This window comes from Pecten maximus, chromosome 1 (assembly GCF_902652985.1).
Source record: "Pecten maximus chromosome 1, xPecMax1.1, whole genome shotgun sequence".
In the NCBI taxonomy this organism is placed as follows: Eukaryota; Metazoa; Mollusca; class Bivalvia; order Pectinida; family Pectinidae; genus Pecten; species Pecten maximus.
Genome location: NC_047015.1, coordinates 39,545,155 through 39,571,664, shown reverse-complemented (window position 1 = coordinate 39,571,664; position 26,510 = coordinate 39,545,155). Strand labels below are relative to the sequence as shown.

The 26,510-nt window shown below is 34.0% G+C and overlaps 4 protein-coding genes across 9 annotated transcripts in view; 2 read left to right on the top strand and 2 right to left on the bottom strand.

Annotated features, from left to right (window-relative positions):
- LOC117333494 (RNA polymerase II degradation factor 1-like) overlaps positions 1–2,614 on the bottom strand; it is a 3,625-nt gene extending 1,011 nt beyond the window's left edge. The window contains exons 1-2 of the mRNA XM_033892812.1: positions 1,980–2,614; positions 8–375 (exon numbers count right to left, since the gene is read on the bottom strand). Of these exons, the coding sequence (XP_033748703.1) occupies positions 8–375; positions 1,980–2,193 (582 nt within the window). The 5' untranslated portion in view covers positions 2,194–2,614. The remainder of the gene's footprint in view (positions 1–7; positions 376–1,979) is intronic.
- LOC117333501 (gamma-glutamyl hydrolase-like) overlaps positions 1–16,735 on the bottom strand; it is a 26,266-nt gene extending 9,531 nt beyond the window's left edge. Inside the window, exons 1-7 of one of the 2 annotated variants that reach the window (XM_033892821.1) lie at positions 16,660–16,735; positions 13,301–13,403; positions 11,529–11,643; positions 10,897–10,947; positions 10,518–10,602; positions 9,542–9,677; positions 8,420–8,526 (exon numbers count right to left, since the gene is read on the bottom strand). In XM_033892821.1, coding sequence (XP_033748712.1) covers positions 8,420–8,526; positions 9,542–9,677; positions 10,518–10,602; positions 10,897–10,947; positions 11,529–11,643; positions 13,301–13,394 — 588 coding nt within the window. In that variant the 5' untranslated portion in view covers positions 13,395–13,403; positions 16,660–16,735. Of the gene's footprint in view, positions 1–8,419; positions 8,527–9,541; positions 9,678–10,517; positions 10,603–10,896; positions 10,948–11,528; positions 11,644–13,300; positions 13,404–14,685; positions 14,793–16,659 lie in introns of those variants that run through there. The other variant, XM_033892830.1, reaches the window with a different exon arrangement.
- Positions 2,636–7,143, top strand: LOC117333331. Of its 2 annotated transcripts, none has more exons than XM_033892582.1 (2): positions 2,636–2,746; positions 3,932–7,143. In XM_033892582.1, the coding sequence occupies exon 2, from the start codon at positions 4,685–4,687 to the stop codon at positions 6,899–6,901; it is 2,217 nt and encodes a 738-aa protein (XP_033748473.1). In that variant the 5' UTR covers positions 2,636–2,746; positions 3,932–4,684; the 3' UTR covers positions 6,902–7,143. The 2 variants fall into 2 exon arrangements, with proteins under 2 accessions (XP_033748473.1, XP_033748482.1); XM_033892591.1 differs by lacking the exon at positions 2,636–2,746 and adding an exon at positions 3,027–3,066.
- Positions 11,867–26,510, top strand: LOC117333388 (kelch-like protein 6). 4 transcript variants are annotated; one of them, XR_004533890.1, is made up of 4 exons: positions 16,859–16,987; positions 20,615–20,851; positions 23,078–24,875; positions 24,974–26,510. XR_004533890.1 is itself a non-coding variant. In XM_033892674.1 (4 exons), the coding sequence occupies exons 3-4, from the start codon at positions 20,677–20,679 to the stop codon at positions 24,553–24,555; spliced, it is 1,653 nt and encodes a 550-aa protein (XP_033748565.1). In that variant the 5' UTR covers positions 16,887–16,987; positions 19,356–19,424; positions 20,615–20,676; the 3' UTR covers positions 24,556–24,891. The 4 variants fall into 4 exon arrangements, 3 of the variants coding, with proteins under 3 accessions (XP_033748574.1, XP_033748556.1, XP_033748565.1); XM_033892674.1 differs by lacking the exon at positions 24,974–26,510 and adding an exon at positions 19,356–19,424 and having other exon boundaries at positions 16,887–16,987; positions 23,078–24,891; XM_033892683.1 differs by lacking the exons at positions 16,859–16,987; positions 24,974–26,510 and adding an exon at positions 11,867–12,384 and having other exon boundaries at positions 23,078–24,891.

Here is a 26,510-nt window from a genome sequence, read left to right as displayed (position 1 = left end):
CACTTACCTGTAGCTTTTTTTTGAAATATGCTGCAGCTTGTAGCTTTTGTGTTTCTGCAGTTAGAGCACCAGTCTTAATGGTAGATTTTTTGGGGGACTTCTTTGATCTTGTTGACTTTGCTGGTGAGTCTTCAAAGTCATCATTCTTTGATTTTTTTTTCTTATGTGGAGTGGATGGACAAGAAACAGCCTCCTCTTCCTCCTCAAATGACAGCAATCGACTGGATTTTTTTGGTTTTCTCTTTGCTGTTTGACTACCATCATTTAATTGGTCATTGAATGAGTTCGAAAGGTCTTCTAGTGTTTTCTGGTCTAAATCTTCATCACGCTCTGGAGGATTGTGTGTTTCAATATAGCGTAGCACTGCTGCTTTCTCTAGAAATATAAATTGTAATCTTTATAAGAACAGTTTGTGGTGTTTTAATTATTATATAACGAGACAACAAAGTTGGCATAAATTCCTTTAATTGATCACAATACAAATCATTTGTGTTAAAGAAAAGAAAAAAGTAATGTCATTCCTAAATTCATCCAAATATATGCCATCAGAATAATACAAGTTAAGAATTTAAACTTTATGTAATGTCATCATTTCATTAAACATTAGTTACAAGCTACAGCAGATTGGCAGATTCATATGAGTTCAAATGGAACAGACCAGATAAAGGAATGCATACAAATATATACATTACGCAAACTATATTGCCAGTAAGATTGTATTAGTACATTATCAAAGTATTTACTGAATATTAATAAATAATCCCCAGTTTTACATCTTGTCCGTCAACAGGCCGACAGATTTCGCCGAGTCCAGCTTACTGTTTTGATGTATCAGTATCACTGTATACCCAAGAGATATCTAATCAGGGCTTTTTCTGGAGGCTTTTGGGGGCCGTTAATGGGCCCCATTCCCTATTGAAATTATTTCATATTTAAGCCAAATTCCCAAATTTTGGAGTTTACTCCTGAAAAAGTCTTTCCCAATTCACCAAATTTCTTCCCAAAATGAGACAAAAAGGCCCCTTCCCAAACCAGTGAGAACAAGCCCTGCTAATTATCTATAGCACAGTTTGATACTTATATGATAATTACAATATTCTGAATCGATGTCTAGAACAAATGCAGAAGGTGCGCGTGAGGCCACCATTTCTTCAAATTGTTCAGGCCTCGTGAAATACAATAGGTCTTAATCAATCGTTGAAGTAGCCTAACAATAGATGCTCTTCATTAAAATAACCGTTATTGGTAGCTGGTCGATGTTATACAATGCATTGCAGTTAAGGCATACCTTTATAACGTGATGTTAACTGTTAAAATTGTTGCATGTAGGCCTAAGACTAAGACGTGCCAGTCGTAATATTTTTGCTAACGTCGTCTGCATCAAAACAGCTCTCTACGATAACCAGAATCACAAAAACGCTTAATTCGGAGGAATAAATCTCAAGCGTTTAACTGATAGTTGATTTCGCTAAGATAAAAATAAATCACGGACCTTTTTTCCGGATTTCAAATTTAATGTATGTTTATATATTAATCAAACTCGTCTCCTGTGTTTTTTAACGCTTTATCGGGTCCGTAATAAATAACTGGACAGCTAGAGTTATGTCTATATAACAATAACTATCATGACTATGAACATGTGCTAGAATTAAAATATGTCGACAATAACGCATGCGCAAAACAGGATTGGTTTTCTCCGTCGTGTAATCAATATTTGGTCGATAAAACACGTGTAAAATGGCTTGATGTTACTCAACAAAATCTCCCTCCGATCTTAGGTAGATTATACATGTCTCGCTATGGTAGAACTCGACCTATATGTATGGCCTATACATAAGTATCGAGTAAGAAATTTTGAATTCGAATTCACAGTAGCAGAGTTCGGCAGTTCTGATTTAAAAAAAAAAACCGTCAATGATATAATAAGATTTTATTTAGTCAGTAAGAATTTGAATTGCTATGCGATTAACACCACTTACCTTTGTTTTGGTAAAGTACAACTCCATCGTAATCAACATTCTTCTCCTTTTCTCGACCCGCGTCATCAAGCATCATTGTCTTGAAAGTAACAAACACGTGCTCGTTCAAGGAATAGGAAGTTTGGCGGCCGGTAACTCCTGAGATTTTCTTAATCTTTTTCACATTCATACACTCACACTTTCCATCTTGACTGAAAAACACTGCGGCAAACATGTTTACAAGGATAGCGATTGTACTGCGTTTCTAAAGTGGATCTTGGATCTTCGGATGTTCACTGTACATGTGGCGCGCACTCCTTATGAAATTTGATACAGATGGTGTTCGGTAACCCCCTGTGGTCAACTTGACCCGGTCAGTTGCGTTATCAGTTCCGGAGATGATAGAATTTGCCGAAACTTACCGACCATTTCTAAATTTGGAAAACAGCCAATATATTTATATTCACAAACAGTTAGTTTTGTAATTTTATTTGAGGATTTTTTTTGGGAAAACTTATGTCACTTTTAACTAGCATTAAATAATTAAGTAGATTCTCTTATTATTTAGAATCATGAGAAATTATTGCAAATGTATCCGTGATGCCCCACATCCATTCAAGTGTCGTGTTACAACGAAAATCTCGAAATGGTGTCTCGAGGCATCGGCCTAGTGCCGATCGCGTTCTGTCTACTGCTATTTGTAGAAAACAGCTTTCTCGGACAATGTCAACAGAGTTTAGCCTATATCAACACCAAAGAATTCGTTTCAATTCCAACATCCACGGAAGGTACGAAAGCAAAATTCATTAATTTAGTGTTCATTATGGTGACCATGTTAGAGAATCAGTCTACACTTGACTACAGATGCTGTGTCGCAAAATTTCCTAGATAAATGTATATAATGGTAATACATTATTTTCACCGCAATATTGAAAGTTTGCAAGTTTTTTTTAAATGTTTTATTTATTTCAACGAGCCTCTTTTTTTCATTTCCGCATTTAGTAACCGTCTACTTCCCGCATATTACTATTAATATCCAAACTTCCGGTTGAGGTTCTGTTTCCACGAGATCGGATAAACATCATATATTTTAAGACCATAAGTGAAGGTAAATTGGTTTAGACCTGTTATTTTGTTTGTTTACTTGTAAGAAACTGGATATTACTATTTTAAATAAATGAATTGAATTGAGCATCCGATATCCAATCCACATGTGCCACATGACGACGATCTCGGAGGCAAAGAAGAGGAGCAATGATCTGACGATTGAAATAAAACTTATCTAAAAATCTTAAGGAAATGAATCATATATATATAAATACTTTATAAATCCTACTACTTTTTCTTTCAAATTACAATGGATTGTTCTGTTAAGACGTTCCCGTGGTGTGTGACAAAATATAGTCCCTGCAAAGATTTGGGTTATTTTCTTAAGTAAAAAAACAACTGAAAACATAATAAAAGTTACAGACTCATCATAAATCGTACGTACATGCAATGAATGAGCACGCAGTGATAAGATTCGTAGCATGATTGACTCTTGGTTTTCTTCTTTATCATTGGCTAATTCCATCAAAAATGACAATTACATTATATTTAGCGATCTGTTTGAGAATGGGCGTGAAGAGGGTTATATACAGTGATTTTTTTACCAGTTATAAGTCATCACTATTTAAATGCTGTGCTTTGTATAATTTTACTTTTTACATATTTAAATGTTGCTTGTTCTACAGAGTTCATGATAGATTAAAGTGGACTATTCTTAAAGCTTTTGTAGCTGGACTAGGCTGAGTGTCTAAGAGTTAGGTCCCTGGTTCAAGTCACGGTTTAGTAATTCTGATTGCAATAATTTTTCCTCATGATCACTAGTTAGCTTATATATATTTTTTTCTCACAAAAATGTTGTAAGAATGCTGAATTTGTTTACATTTTATTTTACTTTCATTTTAATTTGTTTATTATCTTTTTGACAGATGCAGTACTAGTCAATGTCATCTTTCAACATGGATTCAATGCTGATCAAAATTCCAACAAGTATTGCACATCTTTTTGTGAACTCCTGACATCTGTTGGATATTTGGAAATTGGAGACCTTTCTTCAAAATACAAGAAACTGTTAACCTCACATTGCCAGTTTTGGAAGTACTATCTAAATGTTGGTGTTGTTACCAGAATTAATGCTATGATTACTCCCCTGTTTTTGTCAGAAAACAGTGATATGATACTGATATTTTACTTTCTCATCCTGTCTGGAGTGGAACAGAATCCAGGACCTGGAGATAACAATATTGGGAGGAAAAGATTTCGCAAATCTGGAATGACTTATAAATGTTATTTGACAAACAGATCATCTTTTGAAAATGCACCAAGAAAATTAAAAAATGCTGTTAAAGAAAGGGAAGCTTCGGATCATGTAGTTCCAACACCTGAAGTATTGGATCAGTCTATTACAAAAGATTTTCCAACTTTTCCTACATCATCAAGAGATACACCCTTGTTCAGCAGTTTTAATGAAACATCATGTATAGATCAATTAGCAGATTCTGATTCATCTGAAGAGAATAGTTTTGTACCAGATATGGAGTACCAGCAGTGCCTGGATTCAGAATCTGAATGTGAGGAAATCATAACATCTACAGATTGTGATTCATATCGAAGAGGATATTCATAAGTTTCCTATTTATGTCGGTGCTCAAGTCACATTAGGAGAAAGCATTCTTGCAATAATGCATTATGTAAAGAAACAAAATCTGACAGGTGAAGGATTTTCATTGCTACTGGATCTAATTGAATGCCATTGCAAAGAAGACAATTTGTTACCTAAAACTGTGTTCAATTTAAAACAATGGTTTCAGGAATTGCATATAAAACCAAACAAACATCATTACTGTGGTAAGTGTTTGCTATCAATTCCAGATGACTGCGACACATGTCCTAACACCAAATGTAACCGGACTTTCTCAAACAAGAACGAAAGGAGTTTTTTTGTGGAAGTATCTTTGATAGAACAGCTGAAGAAATTATATGCACAAAGTGACTTTAGAAAAGTTATAGCAACACAATTTGAAAGAGCCAGACAAAACTTTGGGAAGATCACAGATATTACTGATGGAGAATTTTATAAAACATCCAGTTTTTCTAAACATCTGTCTCCAAATGATTTGACATTTACATGGAATACAGATGGGGTCCCTCTATTTAAAAGTTCAAAATCATCCATGTGGCCATTGTTTCTATCCATTAATGAACTTCCATACAAGATGAGAAGAAATCCTGAAAACTTGCTTCTTATTGGCCTTTGGATTGGACCTAAAAAGCCAGAAATGATGACATTTCTCCAGCCATTTATTGACGACTTCCTTCAACTTGAAAATGGGATTCATATTGATATCACAAATGATTCTGGTGCCCATATGCCAATGACCTTTCGGGGATTCCTTCTCTCTGGTACAGCTGATCTACCTGCAAAATGTACTGTTCACAATATGATACAATTCAATGGAAAAAACAGCTGTCCATATTGCTTACAGACAGGTGAGACTGAACAGGCAGGAAAAGGTGTATGTCATGTGTTTCCATTTAATTTTGATGGACCAACTGAACCAAAACGTTCACATGATGAAGCAATGCAATTTGCTGAAATAGCTTGCAATAACGGAAAACCTGAATTTGGCATCAAGGGACCTTGTTGGTTTATGCAACTAAGCATGTATGATTTTGTTAAAAGTAATTGTATAGATTATATGCATTGTGTTTTACTTGGAGTGACAAAGCGCCTAATCAATTTGTGGTTTTCAAAAGAAAACTGCAGAAAGAAATTTAGCTTTTGGAACAAATTTGATGAGGTCAACCAAAAAATGTTAAACCTGAAACCACCATTAACAATCACTAGACCACCTAGGGCTTTATCTGAATTGAAATATTGGAAGGCTTCTGAATACCGTTCATTTTTACTCTTTTATGGACCAGTTATTTTGTTAAATGCTTTGAGTAGTGAATATTATTTTCACTTTTTACTTTTAAGCGAGGCAGTTTTTATTCTGTTAAAAGATTCTATTGAATTCCAAGAATTAGACCGTGCAGAAAACCTTCTTGAACATTTTGTTGCTACGTTTACAGGACTGTATGAACCACGATATCTAACATTAAATTTTCACCTTTTGCTACACTTAACAGATAATGTTAGACAACTAGGTCCTATCTGGGGGTATTCATGCTTCCCATTTGAAGATGCAAATGGCTTTTTGATGAACTTGGTGAAGGGAACCCAATCTGTTCATTGTCAACTAGTTGACTCCATGGCAATAATGCATGGATTGCCATATTTGAAAAAGAATTGTGTTGTTACTGGATCAAAGGCAGATCATTTTCTTGATAGAATCAATTGGAATGGTTCAAGGAAAACAACAGAACTTGTGAAAAATATTTATGCCTTAGGACGAATTATAGAATTAAGTACAGAAGCAATATCACAGGACTGTAACATTGCTTTAGCAAACTTTTTAAATCTTCCACCAAATGGTACTGTGTTTAGGTTCAAGAGATTGAAAATCCATGGAAATGTGATGCACTCCAAGGAATACACAAGAGTAAGAGTGAGGAATAGCTTTACTGTGAGTTACACTGGAATTAATGGCAAAATCATGTATGGGTTGATCAATTATTTTCTAGCATACAGGTCAAACACAAAGCCTTCAGAAACAGTTGTTCTTGCGATCATCACACAATTATTTGAAATGATAGATGAACAAACACATTATTTTCCCTATGACGAAATTACAAAAGAATATATGATGAACCATTTTAAAGTGTTTGGGCTTCCAAATTTCAATTCCCAGAGAAAAGCAATTAATGTTGAAAACATTCTGAAGTTATGTATATATATGCCACAGGACAACTGTGCATATGTGTGCCATCCACCGAATTTAGTGGAAAAAGAATAATAAAATTCATAAAAGTAAAGAAATACATTTGTACACAAAAGACAAAGGTAAATTTTTACCAATATATAGTAGTGAACATGATCTACAATAACATATATTTAATGAAGTTTTCAGTTGTTTCTACAGAATAATCACTTGTTCCAATAATTACCATTATAATGAGAAATTTAATTTGCCTAAAATCCAATGACATTGAGGTACATTTGTACAAAATATGGTAAATAATAAAATGATAAGCTTTACCTGATTTTCTTGTTGTATATCTTCTTAAATATCATAATCATATATACATGTAGCTTATGTTTAATTATTGTAATACAAATTAATATGCATATAAATATATATAGTGCCATCATTGAACAATTTGCAGGACATCTGAAAATTAGTATTTGAAGTTATAAATATAACAGTTATATTGAAATTTTACTTAAGTTCCCTTTTCATGATTCCTAGCTCACAGAGTGAAAATGGACTATGTTCTTCTTACAAAAATGTGTGCATATATCTCACTGAAATTTGCTAAGTTCCATTTTCTAACACGATTCCTCACGTGAGGAAAATGGACTCTGTTTACTTTTACAAAATATTGGGTATCTATACCAGACTGATATTTTCTAAGTCCATTTTCTCACTTGGTTCCTCACGTGAGAAAATAGGACTCTGTCAGTTACAGGGCACAAGTGGTATCAAAGCCATACTATTGGTATCGAAGATTTGTACCAAACATTTCCACATGTGAATATATTCACATGTGGAAATTTTCCTCATGTGAGGTTTCATGTTAGATTAAGCTGTTCACATGTGAACTAACATCTTCACATGTGAAAAAACTCATTTGCATACAATTCTCATGTGAATCTAACCTGTTTCACATGTGAATCATATGTGAACATGTTAGAAAATTCTGTACGGGGAGACCTTTGGAGACAACACCCAGTTATGGTGGCGGGTACATTGTGAGAATATACCTTTGGAGACAACCCATACTTATGGTGGAGAGTACATTGTGAGAATATACCTTTGGAGACAACCCCTACTTATGGTGGAGAGTACATTGTGAGAACATACCTTTGGAGACAGTCCCCAGTTATGGTGGAGGGTATGTTGTGAGAATATACCTTTGGAGACAACCCCCAGTTATGGTGGAGAGTACATTGTGAGAATATACCTTTGGAGACAGTCCCCAGTTGTGGTGGAGAGTATATTGTGAGAACATACCTTTGGAGACAGTCCCCAGTTGTGGTGGAGAGTATATTGTGAGAACATACCTTTGGAGACAGTCCCCAGTTGTGGTGGAGAGTATATGGTGAGAACATACCTTTGGAGACAGTCCCCAGTTGTGGTGGAGAGTATATTGTGAGAACATACCTTTGGAGACAGTCCCCAGTTATGGTGGAGGGTATGTTGTGAGAATATACCTTTGGAGACAACCCCCAGTTATGGTGGAGAGTACATTGTGAGAATATACCTTTGGAGACAGTCCCCAGTTGTGGTGGAGAGTATATTGTGAGAACATACCTTTGGAGACAGTCCCCAGTTGTGGTGATTTGCTGTCACATTGTACAATGTCAGAGATGTTAGTATATCTGCTGGAAGATCTGCAAAGAGCCGACTTTGACTGAAATCTACAAAATCAAAAAACACAAACTGAATATAGACTGCTATGGTATATGTAACAAGATCTTAAGCATACTATCCAGTATGTAATTGTATGATAATATAGATGTCAGTATCTTGACCGTTGAATTACTAGATACTAGATGCCAGATTGAAATTGATTATTAAAGAGCATGAGAAATTCTCCCATCCTTTGCATGACAATTAGACTTACATCAATATTCCAAGTCAGAGGTATGCTGGGTATAAGAAAAGGACAAGAATGTAATGCTTTTAATTAATTTTGTGTAACAATGACAAGTACATTTTATTGTATTTCTATTATCTGGTATATAAGTTAACATGCAAACTCAACCGTGCTTTTAATTATAAAATACAAATATACCTGTAAAGTATTGTTGAGAGTGCAATGCACAGCAGTAAGGTCAGATAGGCTGTGCTGGTGAGAGACAGAAATACCTGATGTGAGGATATCTGGACAGGTGAGAGTGTAATTCACCCAGGGTAAGGTCTGATATAGGCTGGTGAGAGACAGATGTACCTGATGTGAGGATATCTGGACAGGTGAGAGTGTAATTCACCCAGGGTAAGGTCTGATATAGGCTGGTGAGAGACAGAAATACCTAATGTGAGGATATCTGGACAGGTGAGAGTGGAATTCACTCAAGGTGAGGTCAGATATAGGCTGGTGAGAGACAGAAATACCTGATGTGAGGATATCTGGACAGGTGAGAGTGTAATTCACCCAGGGTAAGGTCTGATATAGGCTGGTGAGAGACAGATGTACCTGATGTGAGGTTAATGGGCAGGTGAGAGAGAAATGCACCTAAAGAGAGGTCGGAATGTCTTGTCAGAGACAGACGTAACCAATATGAGGATATCTGGACAGGTGAAAGAGAAATGCCCCAAAAGTAAGGTCAGATATAGGCTAGCTGGTACATTGTATGTGAGGATATCTAGACAGGTGAGAGTGTAATTCACCCAGGGTAAAGTCAGATATAGGCTGGTGAGAGACAGATGTACCTGATGTGAGGTTAATGGGCAGCATTCTGTGAGCATGAAGATAGCTGAGGAGATCCTGTCCCGATGTGAGAACAGTGAGCTGCTGGAATCCCTGACAGGTGCCCCACAAAGGGAAGTAATCCCCATCATCATTAGCCTGAAATTCATTCTTTTATTTATGTATTTGTTTATATAAATGTTATCATAAGTAAAAAAAACATTAAGTGACACATCCTGTTAGAGAAGCTGTATGCAGCTAGTTTAATACATCAATTCAGAATCAATAGCAAAATATTCCATTCTTTAAATTTAGCATATACTGAGCTTCACATAAAACTCATTTTGAGTCTATTTTGTTTTCTAGAGGACAAATTAGTTTAAGTTATAATTAACACAGGTGTAGTTTTGCAATACAGATATTTGCAAAGTGTCTTGTTTAAGTACACAACCACAATGTACATCTGACCATGCATATATTGTGTCTACAAATTCATTATGATAGATTAAATACATAGCTATAGGCACAACTGTTTTGATCAGTATTTATCCTCTATTATTCACATGCATAAAGACATGGCAAAACATGACTGAAAAGAAATTAAGTTACAAAAAATACAGAAAAAATAATAATGAATATAATATTTGATTTCCTTGCATTTCTGCCTGAATGGATTTCCACTGGATAGACTAATTTAGCTTTCAACTACTTTAAAATGCAAACATGACATGTGCATTAGTTACCAACCCTCTATATTTGCGAGAGAAACTCCTGACTTCAATTCCGAAAATTCACACTACGTGTATTAAAGACAGAATGATGGATGTGACAAGATATTAATTATAACCTAGCTGACATGGCAAATCAGGGCTCACATGAGCAAACAATAAATCAAAACTATAAAAAAAAATTCAGTTAATTAATACGCAATGAATACATATATCTTATATATAGCAATATAATATACAGATTATGAAAGCATGAGAATCTGCTTTTTACCTTCAGAGCCATGTTGTACAACAGTTTGGCTGCTTTGGCGAAGTAGGATGTCACGATATTGATGCCTCCTCCAGGAAACACCACACTACAAAAGGATTAAATTACATGAATTACCATTTCTTTATCTAAATTAATGAAAAAAGTCTCAAAATTTAGAAGTTAAGTAAAGGGAGATAACTTATGTTCCTAACCTATATCAGTATTACCCGAATTTCTTGTATACAATGCATTCTTTAAATGATTTAAGACATTATTTAATCAAAAAGCTATTTAATCATTTTAATCAACCGTTCTGCTTTAATTTGATCATTAAGATTAAGATTATGATGACAGAGAATATAATATAATTGGTATATTTGTCTATAATTAATTAACTTACCCATTAATACGTTTGAACAGTGTCTCATAGTACTGGTCACTCTCCTTAACTCTGTAAAGATAACCTTGTGTGTATATTGGACAGTAAACTCCTATGAATTGGTCAGTATAATCTGATGTGAATTGGTCGGTATAACCTGATGTGACTTGGTCAGTATTATCTGATGTGAATTGGTCAGTAACCTTATGTGAATTGGTCAGTAACCTAATTTGAATTGGAGAGTTACCTCATGTGATTAGTTGATAATCTTATGTGAGTTGGTTCATGTAAATTGGTTATGTGGACTTGATTATGTTCATTGGACAGTATACTCATGTGAATTGGTCAGTAACCTCAAGTGAATTGGTCAGTAACCTCAAGTGAATAGGTCAGTAACCTCATGTGAATTGGTCAATCTCATTATTCAAACAATTTTACGGAGAAAATTTATAAGTAATGATTCATGAAATAATAACTTAATCAGAAGATAATTGTACTTAGTCTATTACTGCCTGAGGCATTTTTGAAACCTAAAATTATTTTACATATGAGTACCTGTACTTCTCTTAATAAACACATGCACTGACACAGAACTGGCTTAAGCTCGTGGCTGATAATTATTATAGTACACTTGTATGTACATTTGTACATACCTGATGGGAACAACCCTTGCTCCTCCTGACTCCAACCACTTCACATATGTACTAGGGATATAGGTATCACCAATGTAAGGATCAGCTTTAGGGTCACAACTTTGAGCCAAAACACCTGCCATGTGACAAATAAATCTTCTTAATGCCATAAACATTTATGTAATTTTACAAATAAAAAACAATGAACATAAAACAAACAAAACTAAAATATGTTTAATAATTCTTTGAAAATATAGCTAAATCTCATTAATCTGATTCTGGTTTTTCTAACTCTTACCAAATAAGCCCATGGATGACAATTGTCCTTCCCATACATATTACAGTTTATTAAAGATACAAACTTTGTATATTATCCTTGTCCTGCAATAAGCTCACTCCCCTTTTTAAGTCAAATATTATCATTGGAATTTTCAATAATCTGGATATGTCTGTTGAATGGCCAAATGGATTTCAATGGCTCTTGTCCGAGATCTCCAGCCATTGTTCAATCCAAGATATAACAGCAACAGTGACCTTGACCTTTCACCTTCAGGCACATTGAAAATAACTTTAAAACAAGCATTTTAGTAGGGAAACAGCATACATTTGATCAACCCAACAAAACCTTGCAAAGAAATTGATCCTCTATTATTAACTGTAACATTGACCTTTTGACTTTCAGACCTAGAAAGCAATCCAAGCAAGCACAGTCCATAACAAACCCTAATTCTGAAGTTGAGTTGAACAACTTAGGAATTCTGAAGTTTTGCATGGATATAGTTATCTAACTATATCAAGAAATGGCCTTGAACTTTGATCTTGAGAGCAGAAAAACAATTCCAAGGAAATAATTTCCATAAGGAAGCAGCTTTGAAAGGTGAGTTTTATCTGACAACAGGAACTGAAGTTGACATGAAAAAATTACATGCAAATTAATAAGCAGACAACTCTCCTCTAACTAGCAGTAAGCTGATGTAACAATCATGCAATAACAATATATCGTTGTGTACAGAATATTTACGTAACTGTGGTACATATTTCCGATAACTCTATTTGATGTGAAGGGTATGGAGGCGGTCACTTGCCTGAACCACATGGGCACAGTTACATTGTACTTCCTCCAATATTAGACAATGCCAACAAGAGTGATTGATAATATAAGCTTATATAAGTCTTACCTTATTGTTGGACAATAAAGAAAATCACATTTACACAGAAATTAAATGGAACTTAGACAAGTTGCAAAATCTTTTTATGTATAGTGGAACTAGACAGGGCTGAATGCCAATGGTCAGTTAGCTCAAATTGTTAAAGCATCTGTCTAAGAGCTTGGAGGTCCGGGGTTTGAGTCCTAGTCTGGTCGTTACATTTTTCCTCTCCTATTACATATGGCGCCCAACTAAATCCCAACAGTGGTTGTATAGGGTCTTGTGTGTGTTTTCGGGGTCGAAGACTTTGTTGAATAGTGAGGAATGTAGTGGAACTGGACTGGGCTATACGCTGGTGGTCAGGTAGCTTAAATGGTTAAAGTGTTCATCTAGAGGTCAGAGGTGCAGTCCGTCTAGAGGTCAGAGGTGCAGTCCGTCTAGAGGTCAGAGGTGCAGTCCGTCTAGAGGTCAGAGGTGCAGTCCGTCTAGAGGTCAGAGAACCTGGGTTCGAGTGACGGTCTGGTCGTTACATTTTTCTCTCCTGTTACATGATACAATCTAAACCATTGTGGTTTCTTTACAGATTTTCAATATACAGCACTTAAAATTATGTTTCTAATGTTGTACAATATTTTTGTATCTTACCAATGATCGGTCTTGAATTGAGGTTCTCATCACAGATAGTGGGTCGTAGCTGGATGACAAAGCTGATGACTATTGTGACCATAGCACTATACATCACTGCAATCTATAAGGTGCAGTGGAAAATGTATGCTGAATAAAATATTATATCTATATAAAGAAGAGCAGTGTACATCATCAAATATGCCTATTTATTGTAGATATGATCATAATAATTATTGATGCAAATCTCAAAACCTTATAGATTTGCAACTACAATATATACATTCATGCACAATACAATTGTTTCTGCAATTAACTTTTAAAATGACTTTCTCGTTTATAATTACAATGTATGACTACATAAACAATTAATTTCAGTTCTGAATTTAGTTACTGAATTGTACATGTACGTCTTAAATTTTGATAGACCTATAGCACATGTGAAAAAAAACCAGATTGCATGTCTACAGTCTGACATCAATGCAGGAGCTCTTTTCCAATCTGAAATCATGTTATAAATATTTGAAAAATACATGTTTTATATGTAAAGAACAATAATCCACCAAGCCTATGTACATTGCCCAGTGAATGCCTTATAGCCTTTTAGTCTAAGGCCCAATAGTCTGAAGGCCCAATAGTCCAAAAGACCTAATACATCGAAGGCCTGATAGTTCAAAAATAGGCAATATTATAATGTGGATAAATGATAATATACATTACATGGATGGTTTCCCATGGAGTATAACATATGTATTAAAAGTATGACAGAATATATATAAATACAGGGAAAAAAATGAAATAAAAAAAAATAAAAAAAAAAATCTTAGTGCAAAAAAGTGTAGTGATCAGTAATAAAAGACGGCACCATTTTGAATGAACTGATCAACACAATTTAAGAGTTTTCTGATTTTGAAAAAAAATGCTTCCAAGCAAGTATTGTATAAAGAAATGAATATTGATATAAAGTGAAATTATTAAATTTTCTATACCTGTTAATTGCTTTTATCCAATCTCTTTCCAGAAATTTTTGTTGTGACACATTACATTAAGGAGTGATATTAATGTTGCATTGTGGCTTCATTGTGTTGTCGAGCTACAGAAGCAGTTGTTCACATGATATTGTTAAAATTGAAGTCTGATAATATGTATTGTAAACCAATGATCATCAATCTATTTTTAACACGCTAGCTGAACATTCATTAAATGCCAGAATAGATTTTTTTCATGCCAGGTCTGTATCTATGTATTGTACGTTTCCTATGAAGCATTTGTGATTGAATCTGCAATTAACTAATTACTGATTTTTAAAAATGCAATTAAAAAAAACAAACTCAAGTAACAATTTAAAGTAATGCTGACAAAAAGAGATTAATCAACATTTCGATACAACATGTATTAATACTTACATATTTTCAGACTATCTGGCCTTTGGACTATCAGGCTTTCAGACTATTTGGGCCTTTGTGCTATCCGACCTTTGGATTATTGGGCCTTCCCTTCGTATTAAAGGGCATTCCGAATATAAGGGTGTCATCCATTGAACCAAAGTAATATAATTATATATTTCATAATCTTATTGACATGGATACAGAGACGACCAGCATGCGTCCATACTTTATTCTAGAAAAATGTGTAGAATGAAGAAGTTGCTTCTTGAAAATTGTAACAAATTCCTAGATAACACGTTTTATATTTTAAAAGTGCTAATCTTACAACTGTACCTGCAAATGTACATACAAACAGTATGGCAAGCTGTTTGGGTTTTTACCTATTGAAATGAAGATATCTCTATTTAATTAAAGATATCTCTATTTAATTAGAGATATCTGTAATTTAAATAAAGATATCTCTATTTAAATAAAAATATGTCTAATTCAAATACAGATATCTCTATTTCTACTGAAAATAGAGATATCTTCTTTTAAATTACAGATATCTATATTTCAAATTCAGATATCTCTATTTGAATTACAAATATCTTTAATTGTAATTGAGATATCTTTATTTTAAATAGAGATATCTTTAATTCTTGTCCAATTAAATATATCTTTATTTAAAATAGAGATATCCCTATTTGAATTAAAATTATCCCCATTTTAAATAGAGATATCTTTAATTTTGTTTAAATAGAGATGTCTTCATTTAAATACAGATATCTCTTATTCAAATACAGATATCTCTAATTCAATTAAAGATATCTCTAATTCAATTAAAGATATCTCTATTTTAAATAGAGATATCTTTAATTGAATTAGAGATATCTGCAATTACTTTGCAATACAGATATCTCTATTTGAATTAAAGATATCTGTATTTACACATGTTTGCTCAGTGCGAAGATTAATATTGAAACACAAAGAAAATAATGATTACGGTACTCCCTAATCCTGATCAGTGTTAACGAAACGTTTGTAATTAAATTGGACTATCCGGATCCCATATGCATGCATGAGAGATGTAGGTCTAAACCGATAAACTTGCCACTTGGAAGGGATTTCTAAAGAACAGAACATGGCAACTGTTCTACGGGAAATAGAGCGAACTGTTGCGGCTTATAATAATACGCAGTACCATTGAAAGCAGCCTGCCATTTTGCGTCACTACTGCTTTACTTTCGTTTTTCCTATTTGATGGTTAAATACAGATATCTCTATTTCATGTCAAATAAAGATATCTTTAATTCAAATAGAGATATCTGTATTTAAAATAAAGATATCTGTATTTCTATAACAATTAGAGATATCTGTATTTGAAATAGAGATATCTTTAATTGAATTAGAGATATCTGTATTTGAATTAGAGATATCTGTATTTGAATTAAAGATATCTTTATTTTAAACACAGATATCTTTATTTACAATGAAATGCAGATATCTCTAATTGAAATAAAGATATCTTTAATTGAATTAGAGATATCTGTATTTGAATTAGAGATATCTCTATTTCGTGTTTAATTAGAGATATCTGTATTTTAAATAGAGATATCTCTAATTCAAATAGAGATATATCTAATTCAATTAAAGATATTTCTATTTGAATACAGATATCTGTATTTAATAGGTAAAAACCCAAACGGCTTGCCATACAAACAGTTGGACAGTGAACATATCTTTAGATACATGCACATATAACAATTTATGTATTCTTTGAACAGACGTAATTACATTTTCTTTCAACAGTCAACAAGGAAGTCGTACATACAAAAATGTAATAGGCCTAGTTATCACTGGTTTACACTGTACATCTAAAAAAAGGTCAAAATGAAAGTAAAAGTAAAATTCAGTAAAGTTAGATCTAGTCTACTGTCTAAAATAGGAGTTCATATTCTAATATATATACCCGATTTCGAGTAAAATAGAGCTCTTGTCATTTTCACTTACTTTATTGAGAAATATTCCTTTAACGTTATACGTCCTTCTTCCTGGCCTGTGTAATTATTACTATAAGCTTGTAGGCCAATCGCAACTTCTCGTACAATTCCGTCAAAGCTCGGAATCATATCTCTGATTCCGAGCTTTGACGGAATTGTACGAGAAGTTGCGATTGCTTGTAGGCATGTGACTGTCTCAAGTGGCGAGAGTGGTCTCCCCTTGGTATGTATGATTTCCGCTGTGTGTTGTGGTTGTGAAGAGGGTTCAACTTCAGGGGTTGTCTGGAATATGGGATCTAGCTTCCCCAAGGCCTAGGTATCAAATATTGACTATCGTGGTAAGGAGCATGTCGGTCTGTCAGGGTTTAATGGTGTTGACGTTTGCTTGTTTGTAAAAATAACCGTGTCACAGCGCAGGAGACATAACTAGCTATAGGTAACGTCAGTACACTAAATAACGATACTAGCCCGAGTTTCCTCTGGCCCTGACACCATGATGGGTGTGCGAAATTATAATTCTGATCGTCTTCAAACCCAGAAATAAACACAGGTTAAAACAAGAAAAGTTATTGACGCAAGCGTCAAAGTGGGCCGCAATATACTTACAGAATGAAAATTGACCCCACCTCCCTTCATTAGTATGATAAATTAAATGCTCACATATGTAGCTTAGTTCATTTTTTCATCGATGAGGATGACCATGGTATTGAAAAATTTATAGATTAACTGATCACATGTGATGTAATTGTTGTGCTGTCGTACGTCACTCTCCCGTTTTCCCAAATGGAAATTTGGCAAGACATAAATTTTATATATTGATCATGACTTAAAAGAAAAAGAAATAAATTATTATTGAAAATAACATTTATTATCTGATATATAACAAATACAATATTGAATTTTTATTCAACTAAAGGCACTTGGAATACAGAATATAGATGTGCATTTGCTGTACATACCAATGCAAGGTTTACTACAACAGCATTTTCAGCAAGATATTTAAAGTTATTTGTATTTAAATTTAAAGAAAAAAATTATTACAGGACCAAGAATAATGAATAAGAAATATTAACTTTTCCAATAATTTTTGGGAATTTTTAAATCTTAAAACCTGTTTACTAATGTCTTCAATTTTTTTTATTTCTCCAATGTAATATATTCGTTTAAAATCATGCAACAATCATAAAATATACAACTAACACAGTATAAAAATATACATGTATGTATAAATCAAAAACCAAATGGACAAACACAACCAGTTGAATATTGAATTGCAACAAACTGTAAAATATACTATTTTTTTGTTTACCTAACAAAGAAAACTAAAACAAATATAAAAAAAAAATGGGAATGATAATATATTTATTTAAGAAATACAGTACATTTTTATAAGGTCTTTCTACTGATCACACTGCTCCACCGCATGTTAGCCCCGCAGCAATTAAAGGGGGTGTCCCTGCGCATGTTAGCCCCGCAGCAATTAAAGGGGGTGTCCCTGTATACATGGCACAGCCTTGTGGTGTGCAGCCGTGATAGCAGTGAAAAATATACATTGTACATGTCTAAAAATAGATTGTGAGTAGTCTGCTGGATGTACGTGTGTTTCAGTTTATAATAGCATATTTAAACTAGACCAGATGACATATTTGTAAAACAAATAGCAATGACAATATATTCTTTTAACAATACTGTATACAGCACATTTTTTATTAGTCTTATCTCTACTAAACAAACTAATTAAAATACATGTTAGCTCCGCAGCAACGCATGCATTTTATCTAAAACTATACAATATAATGGCCCGGCTCCTGCCGGCCCATAATTAACAACAGTGCCCATGCGCATTGATGTGTGTGCACATCAGGGGCTACACACGAAATTAAGACTAAGTCGGACGTTTCGCACCACGATGTTTCGCACTCTATGAAAAGACGTTTCGCACCCCAATTTTTTTCACTTGTTTTAAACCTTAATAATAGTTAAGGTAGCAGTGTACAGTAAAAATGCCAAATTCTGAAAAATATGGCACATGCTTTAGATATGTAAACATTGCCAGTTAACCTTACATATAACCTCTAATAAAGTACATATATTTGAAATCTGTACAACATTTGCAATTTTAATAGAGCTCTGAAGGATAAGTAAACTGATATTTTCTGTGATTTTTAGAGCTGTGAATACCATGGTAACAGCTTAAAAAATTCTCAAAAATTGCAAAATATTATGATATTTGACCCAAAATGGCACAATTCTCTACACAATTTTTTTTCTGAAACCTATTTAAAATTAAATATCTCTATCCCAAAGACAGAATTAATCTTGTTTGGACATATGTTGTAAATTAAGTTTTTCCGCTATCTTACCTTTTCTGTGGGCTTCCATTTTGCGCTGTAGGCGAAACTAAATTTCCTGTGTAAACACACGTTCGCAAAATCCGGATATTTAAAATCCGGAACCAATTTATTGATTTTTGTTTTAATAAATGTGAAGCCTGTATGTACTACTTCATGCTGGATATACCAATTATAGTGTACATTTATTTTTTCATTTTTTATACATATCATAATACAGGAGTTATTTGCCTAACAAAAAAATTGCCCATGGCCAGGCTGTCTTACTGTGGTGTGCTACCTAATGTTGTGTTATGTTGATACTATAGTCGTTATTATTGTTATTATTTTTTTTTGTGGGATTTTCTTTTTACAGGAAATTGGGCGAGTTGCTGCGTATTGTGTGTAGGAGTTATCTCTCTTTGTGCAGATAAAAAAAACCTTGGTGAGCTTTGTTTCTCTGATAACTGATGTGCATATTGATATATCTCGGAGATATATATACTTCATTTTCTCTGAGATTGTTTTACTATTTTTCTATACTGTGAATATCTCAGATTTGCATAAAAAATAACCCAAAGATGAGAAATATTTTATCAATAACATAAACATTACTTATTCAATAAAATTCAAACAACACACAAAACATTTAACATGACTAACATTTTCGAACAAAAGATGTAGTTGATAGCTACAATTTATTAGGTTTAAAAAGCCTCAACTTATAGCTACACCCTAAACAAACCAGAATAGGAATTAACATATATTATATATAACATGTAAGTCATTATTAAAACTGAGTTATAACATAAAACAGCACTAAACAACACAATTGAACTCACACTGTATAATTGTTAGGTATACGTTTATCATTTTTTTATTTCAATAAACATGTTTTACTGGGGCGAACCGTCTTTTTTTTTGTGTGGTGCGAACCGTCTCTGTTGGGTCGAACCGACTTGGTGCAAAACGTGTTGGATGCGAAACGTCTGGAAACGGTTACACGCTTCTACAGTCAACTTCGCTGGCCAAGGGTAAAGGAGAGTATCGTATTGAACACCCTTGCCTAGCGAAGTTGTTCTACAGTAATATATGTTAAAAAAGCATTTGTATGTCTAACAAATGTAAGGTACCCTTTCTTGATTTGAAATGAATTTGATGGAAATATATTGAAATAGTGTGCAAAATTATGTACCCCCACTCTACATGTGTATTTTACTTACACAAGTTAAAGATATTATAATTAGTGTTTATCATTGTTCATTTGACACCAATCTATTGTGAATTGTACAATTGTACATGGCTTTAATTTGTCATCTCCTTGATTTCCTAGATTAGTACATGAGTCTGTGTTGTTTCAAACTGCAAAATAATACTTATGATTTAAATTTCAATTCATAGAAAATGGCAGAGAAAGTGAAAATTTGTTTATTGTATGAAGATAAACCAGACCTTTTTGGTATCATTAAACAGTACAGGAACAAATATCATATATCTGTATATATACGTACTGAACATACCTCAGAGTAGTAACATTGAATAAATATACTCCATGCACTAATTGTTGACTAGATATCAAGATACCTGATATTTGCATTAAAATGAAATTACTTTTTATTTGTATTTATATTATAGATCAGTTAAGGGACTGACCAGTATTGTGACCATTATCCCTGACGATGACATAGGACATCATTATGGATATGTGCAGTCGACTGAAATACTATGAAGAGTTGTCGCGCGGCCTTGTGTCAATGTGGCAGGCAGGCTGCTTCACCGACGTAGAAGTGGTGGTGGAGGAGGAGAGTTATCACTGCCACAGAGTAGTCCTGGGGGCCATGTCGGACTACTTCAATGCCATGTTTAGCTCAGGTAATCTTATAAATAGTCAGGTAATCGTAACCAGGTAGTCTTTGACAGGAAGAGGTACAGACTCAGTCAGGAAATCTTGGTCAGAAACATGTACATTTATGTATTGTATACTTATCAGGATAAGGTATTTTAAATTGTGGGAAATCTTAGCCAGGGAATTTTATAAGTTATGTTAGGAAATCTTATTCAGGCAATAATAGTTCAAATATCTTAATCTGATAGTACAGAATTCTTAAAACTGTATGGAATTATGTTATATTCAGTATATTTCATTCTGAATAATGAAAGTGAAATAATCAAGTTATGGCCATTTTCTCTTTTCACTTTTAGTCATTATACATGTACAATGTACATAATTATGTACTACATTAGAATCAATTGATTTTTATCATCATTAGACTTCTGCTTGGTGATATGCATGTGGGATATCAATATTCCAGCATGGAGCCAGGTGGTCTGGTGCACAGTTCATATTTTCTACCACAAAATAAATGTGTTTCAGTATAGATGATTATCTCCCCTTACAGATTTAATGATAGACCTACTGTATCCCACTGCATGCTGTTGAGCTATCCATGACCTCTTTAAAGTCTGTCGTTTGTTTTCTTTACTCTTAAAGTACCTTCCCTTTCCTATACATGACTGTCACCCTTGAGACTTGTTTTCATCTACTGTACATAATAGTACTATCATACTACTATGACCTTAAAAAATCTATAGTTAATTGTGCTTCAAGGATGTTAAAGTAAAAACAAAGCAAACCAACCATTCTTGAATCTCTATGATCCTACACTGATGACAGGGCCATCCTTTCCAAGTTAATCCTTAAGTTTCCAATAATGATTAAATTAGATTATAAAGGTGTCTAATGTGGCATGTATGTAATATATATATGTGTATTGTATATCATATGTATTGTATGACAAAAGGCGACATTGTCTCAGTACTGCAAAATCACATCTTCAAAGTCAAAATTCTTTTTAAGGTTCATATTACAGTAGATCAAATATTAAAATAACACAAATATATTTTTTGCTCACATAGCACAAAGTGTGAATAAGCTTATTGTATGGTGCAGGGGTTGGTGTCTGCCATCTCTCTGTCCGTCAGCTTTTAACTTCTTATAGAAAATTTACGTGTATAAGCAATTGGGTACTGATAATTGGCCAGTGGGTACCTGGGGTAGAGTACTTTAAAAAAGTTTCCTCAAATGAATGGTCATGATCATGATCTATTCACAAAGTCGCAGAGGTCAAATATGTTAAAAGCATATGTTCAAAATGACCCGGAGGCTTGTTATTTTGGGTCAAATACGTTTAAAATTTCAAAAATTTCTCAAGTTTGAGAAGACCAAGAGGCTTTATATTTTGCCAGTGAGTCCAGTGAGAGCAAAATTCTTTCCTCATAAAAATGATGTTTGCATATTTTCAAGATAACTGAAGTCAAATACATGTAGTTAAAAATGTTAAGGGTTAATTAGCGTAAGGGGTTCAAGATCATCTTCTAAGTTCTAGAAGACCCAGATGCCTGATACATTCTGTATTTAGCCTGCAATTACCTGGGATGAAATGATATTAAGTTTCCTGATACAAATGGCCTGGAACATTTTTCAGGATTACATGAGTCAAATAGGTAAATTTCCTTTTCTATTTAACTATATTTAGATCCAGAGACCTGATACTTGGCCAGTAGGTACCTGTAGTTAGGTACTGAAACTTTTTTAAACTACCTTGCTTTAAATCTTCCTTAAATCTTACCAAAGGGATCAAATGGTTGAAATTCTTTTGAGAATCTTCCTCACATCGTTTACTTGATTTCCGAGGTCACTGAGATAAAATATGTTAAAAACCTTCATTTTCTTGTAATTAAAGTACTATTAAAGACTGACAATGCATGGATGCAAAATCCTACATTATGATTTACAAAGGCCATCAGTGAATAATATCACCTATCTTAGAAAATTGTTTACCATTTCCTGTAACATCACAAACATATTAGAGTCAACATGATAATTAAAAATAGTAATTATGCCATTGTATATAATCATTCCTTATATTTTATAAGCCTTATGAGTAATTTCATGGACATGATTGTGGGATGCACTTTACCTGGTTTGTTAAGTAGTTATAAGTTTTGAGGAGGTTTTATTTTATTGCATATATTAATTGTTTGCTTGTAAAGTTTTAAATGGTTCATATTTCTAAAAATGTTAATCTATTGACACAGGTTTTCGGGAGAGTAATGAAAAACGAGTGATTCTCCAGGGTGTAGACAGGCAAACTTTTGAGATGATCCTGTCCTTTCTGTACACTGGGGAGGACCATATCAACAATGATAATGTGAGCCAGCTCCTGATGGCCTCTGTAATGCTACAGGTGACCAGCCTACAAACTATCTGTGAGAATTTCCTTCGCCAAAACCTCAACATTTCCAACTGTGTGGGAGTATGGAGAATCGCCACATCTCACGGCCTTCAGCATCTTGTCAAGACCAGTTGGACTTTCATCATGAAGTACTTCCCTGAGATATGTGGAGAGGAAGAATTTGATGGCATGACTGCCGATGAACTTACTCTAATCATTGATGACAAGGATTTGTATACTTCATCTGAGGAGCTGGTGTGTGATGCTGCCATAAAATGGGTGAAAGTCGATATAGTATCAAGATCAAGTGACATGAAAGAAATATTTAGCCATCTTCGGCTAAATCTGATGGACACCGATTATCTGAAGAAGCTTTTAGCCATGGATGTTATTAAAGAGTGTGATTGTGTGAATATGGTGCAGGAAATTCTAGATAGGTCAAGTGAGGAAGAAGATAGTATCACTGTTAGTGACTACAGAGAGGAGGAAGTTATATGCATGGTCGGCACTCGAAGTAGAAATCCTGACCCACAGAAGACTGAGATACAATGCTACAGTTATCGCCATCGGAAAACATTTACACTGATGGACCTTCCTAAGGAAACGGGTCCCTGCTTCGCCGTCTGCACTGATGGTAAAGATATATTCATATCAGGTGGTTATGTGGAAAGAAATATCATTCTTCATTTTGTGGCCAAAGAAAACAAATGGGTAGAAAGCAGTATGAATGAAGGACGATGGAGCCATGCAATGGCAGCTTGTGGAGATGCTGTTTTTCTTATAGGTGGGATGTCACAGACAAATGCAACGATGTCATGCATTGAAAAATTTGACATTCACAAAAAGTCCTGTACAAAGGTTGGGGAACTACAAGTGCCTGTTTCATCTATGACTCTAGCTGTACTGGGGAAAAGGATATACATATTTGGAGGAAAACATAGCAACCGTCAACCAGCCACAGTAATCCAATGTTACAACACTCAAACTGGTGGATGTGTAGTGGTTGGTGATCTACCCAGCTCCTGTGCGGGGAGTGTTGGACGAGCAGTGAATTTTGAGGACAGGGTCTATCTGATCCTCAGAGAAGGCCAGATTGTGGAATTTCAAAATCACTGTGCTACACAGGTGTGTGGTATCACAAAGTTTGATCACTTTGGTGCAGTTGAGTTTGAGGGTCGTATCCTAATTGTAGGGACACTGAGTGGAAAGTTCTCCATGTTTCAGTTTGACCCTCAATCTAAAAAATATAATGAGGTAGAGGAGTCACATGTTCTATTCAAAGCAGCAATGTGTAACTTTCACTGCCTGAAGATGGTTCTAAGTAAGAAATTCCTTATATAGGTAATTGAAAAATAATCCCTTAAACATGCTGTTGAATTCCACATTCAAAAACATTGATATCTTTCTGCTTGACTTTGTGAATCAACTTATTGTATAAGTAAATGTCTTAATTTTCAAACTGGTGGACATATAGTGGTTTATGATCTACCCAGCTCCTGTGCTGGGAGTGTCATGAACAAGCAGTGAATTTTGAGGACAGGGTCTCTAGCTGATCCTCAGTGAGGGTCAGATTGTGGAATTTGAGTTTTGAGGGTTGTATTCTGATTGTAAGGACACTGCATGAGTGGAATTGTGTATCTGTTCGACCCTCAATAAATGAGGTAGAGCTCGAGGTAATTTGAGTTTTTAGGGTTGTATTCTGATTGTAAGGACACTGCATGAGTGGAATTGTGTATCTGTTCGACCCTCAATAAATGAGGTAGAGGAGTCCCAGTATTTCCTCCGCCTAGATATAGCTTTGAAAAATTTTGACAAATAAGATTTTTGAAGTTCATTCTGAAATTATGTGTGATTAAACAGATTCGCCTTATGGATCATTTGTTTATGTATTAGACTCTCTGAGTTCAGTTATATATGCCTGTTTTTTTTTTTTTTTGCCTAGTGAGTAGTCGTGTTGTTTGTTTGAATTACCTATGTGGTATATAATTATGCTTCCCTTGTTTCCTTCCTAGACTGGTTTTAATAAGATCACCTAAGATGAATTCTCAGGTGATCTATTGCATTCACCTTCTGTGCGTCATCTTGCATTTCATAATTATTATTGTCTGTCATATAAAGAGGTCCAGGGTCATAATATTAGGCCAGTAGCATGCATGGTGGGATAAATGATTTACCAAGTTTGTTCAAATGAATGGTCTTGACCTTCTTTCAAGGTCACAGGGGCCAACTGTGTAAAAATCTTGAAAAAGCTTCTTCTCAATAACCATGAAGCACAGGAGGGCCATGGTATTATGCCAGTAACATGCTTGGGTGAACGACTACAAATGTTGATCAAATGGATGACCTTGACCTACTTTGACCAAATTTAGCCACCCATCATCTATACAAACAATTTTGTGTTTAAATCAATTTGAAGATAGATATGTGGTAGTGGGACAAGTATTAAAAGAAATTTTAACTTGACGGACCTTAAAATGTTTACAATAGAATTGGCTTACAATCTTTCATTATAATCCTTATCATCGGTAATTATGAGAGATTTTATTAAGGTTAGCAAAATAGCCTACTATAAATATATATAAATAGTAACTGAATCTTGATACTTAACTGATTGCCAGTCTAAATTATCTTTTACAAAAAGTGCTTTTAGATATCTTATCATTGAAACATACATTGCTAAATTTTTGAAAAAAGCAAATGAAAAGTGAAATTTCCTTAAAACTGATCATAAAGTTATGGAATTCTCTGAAGTGCATGGATAATTTTGGACATGTTAACTATTTAAGTGAGAAAATATTACCTGAAATCAGTCTGAGAATTAAAACATTCGTTTAAGTTGTATACGAGTAATTAGGATATTGTTTTCAGATTTAAGGATCTAGAGTGTGTGATATGATTGAAATATATTTGTTAAAGGTTGTTGTTCAGAATGCTCGTTAATTGATATGATGGGGAAACTGTTTTTATTCTGAGTATTAATCATTTTAACTTGCACTGTTACTTTTTAAACCTTTACTAGGCTATTTATTGATATCTATCTGTACACCGCCTAAGATGTTTTTTAACTAATTATGGACCAATATAAAAGGTATCATTAACAAAAACATAACAATATTGTTCATTGTTTATCTAATAAACTTATATAACTGTTTCATGTTCTCTGTCTGTATGTGATCGTTTGCAATTTACTTGTGTTTTTAAGTTGATAAAGGGGTGGATTGCCTCGAAAATTTGACAATTTATTATAATTACTTGTCTGTACTGTCGTTAATATTACTACATAACGAATTATATAA

Coding starts and splice junctions, on each gene's coding strand:
- LOC117333388 (XM_033892683.1), top strand. CDS start 20,677: ATGGATATGTGCAGTCGACTGAAATACTATGAAGAGTTGTCGCGCGGC. Junction 20,852..23,077: donor CAATGCCATGTTTAGCTCAG/GTAATCTTATAA, acceptor CTATTGACACAG/GTTTTCGGGAGAGTAATGAA.
- LOC117333331 (XM_033892582.1), top strand. CDS start 4,685: ATGCATTATGTAAAGAAACAAAATCTGACAGGTGAAGGATTTTCATTG.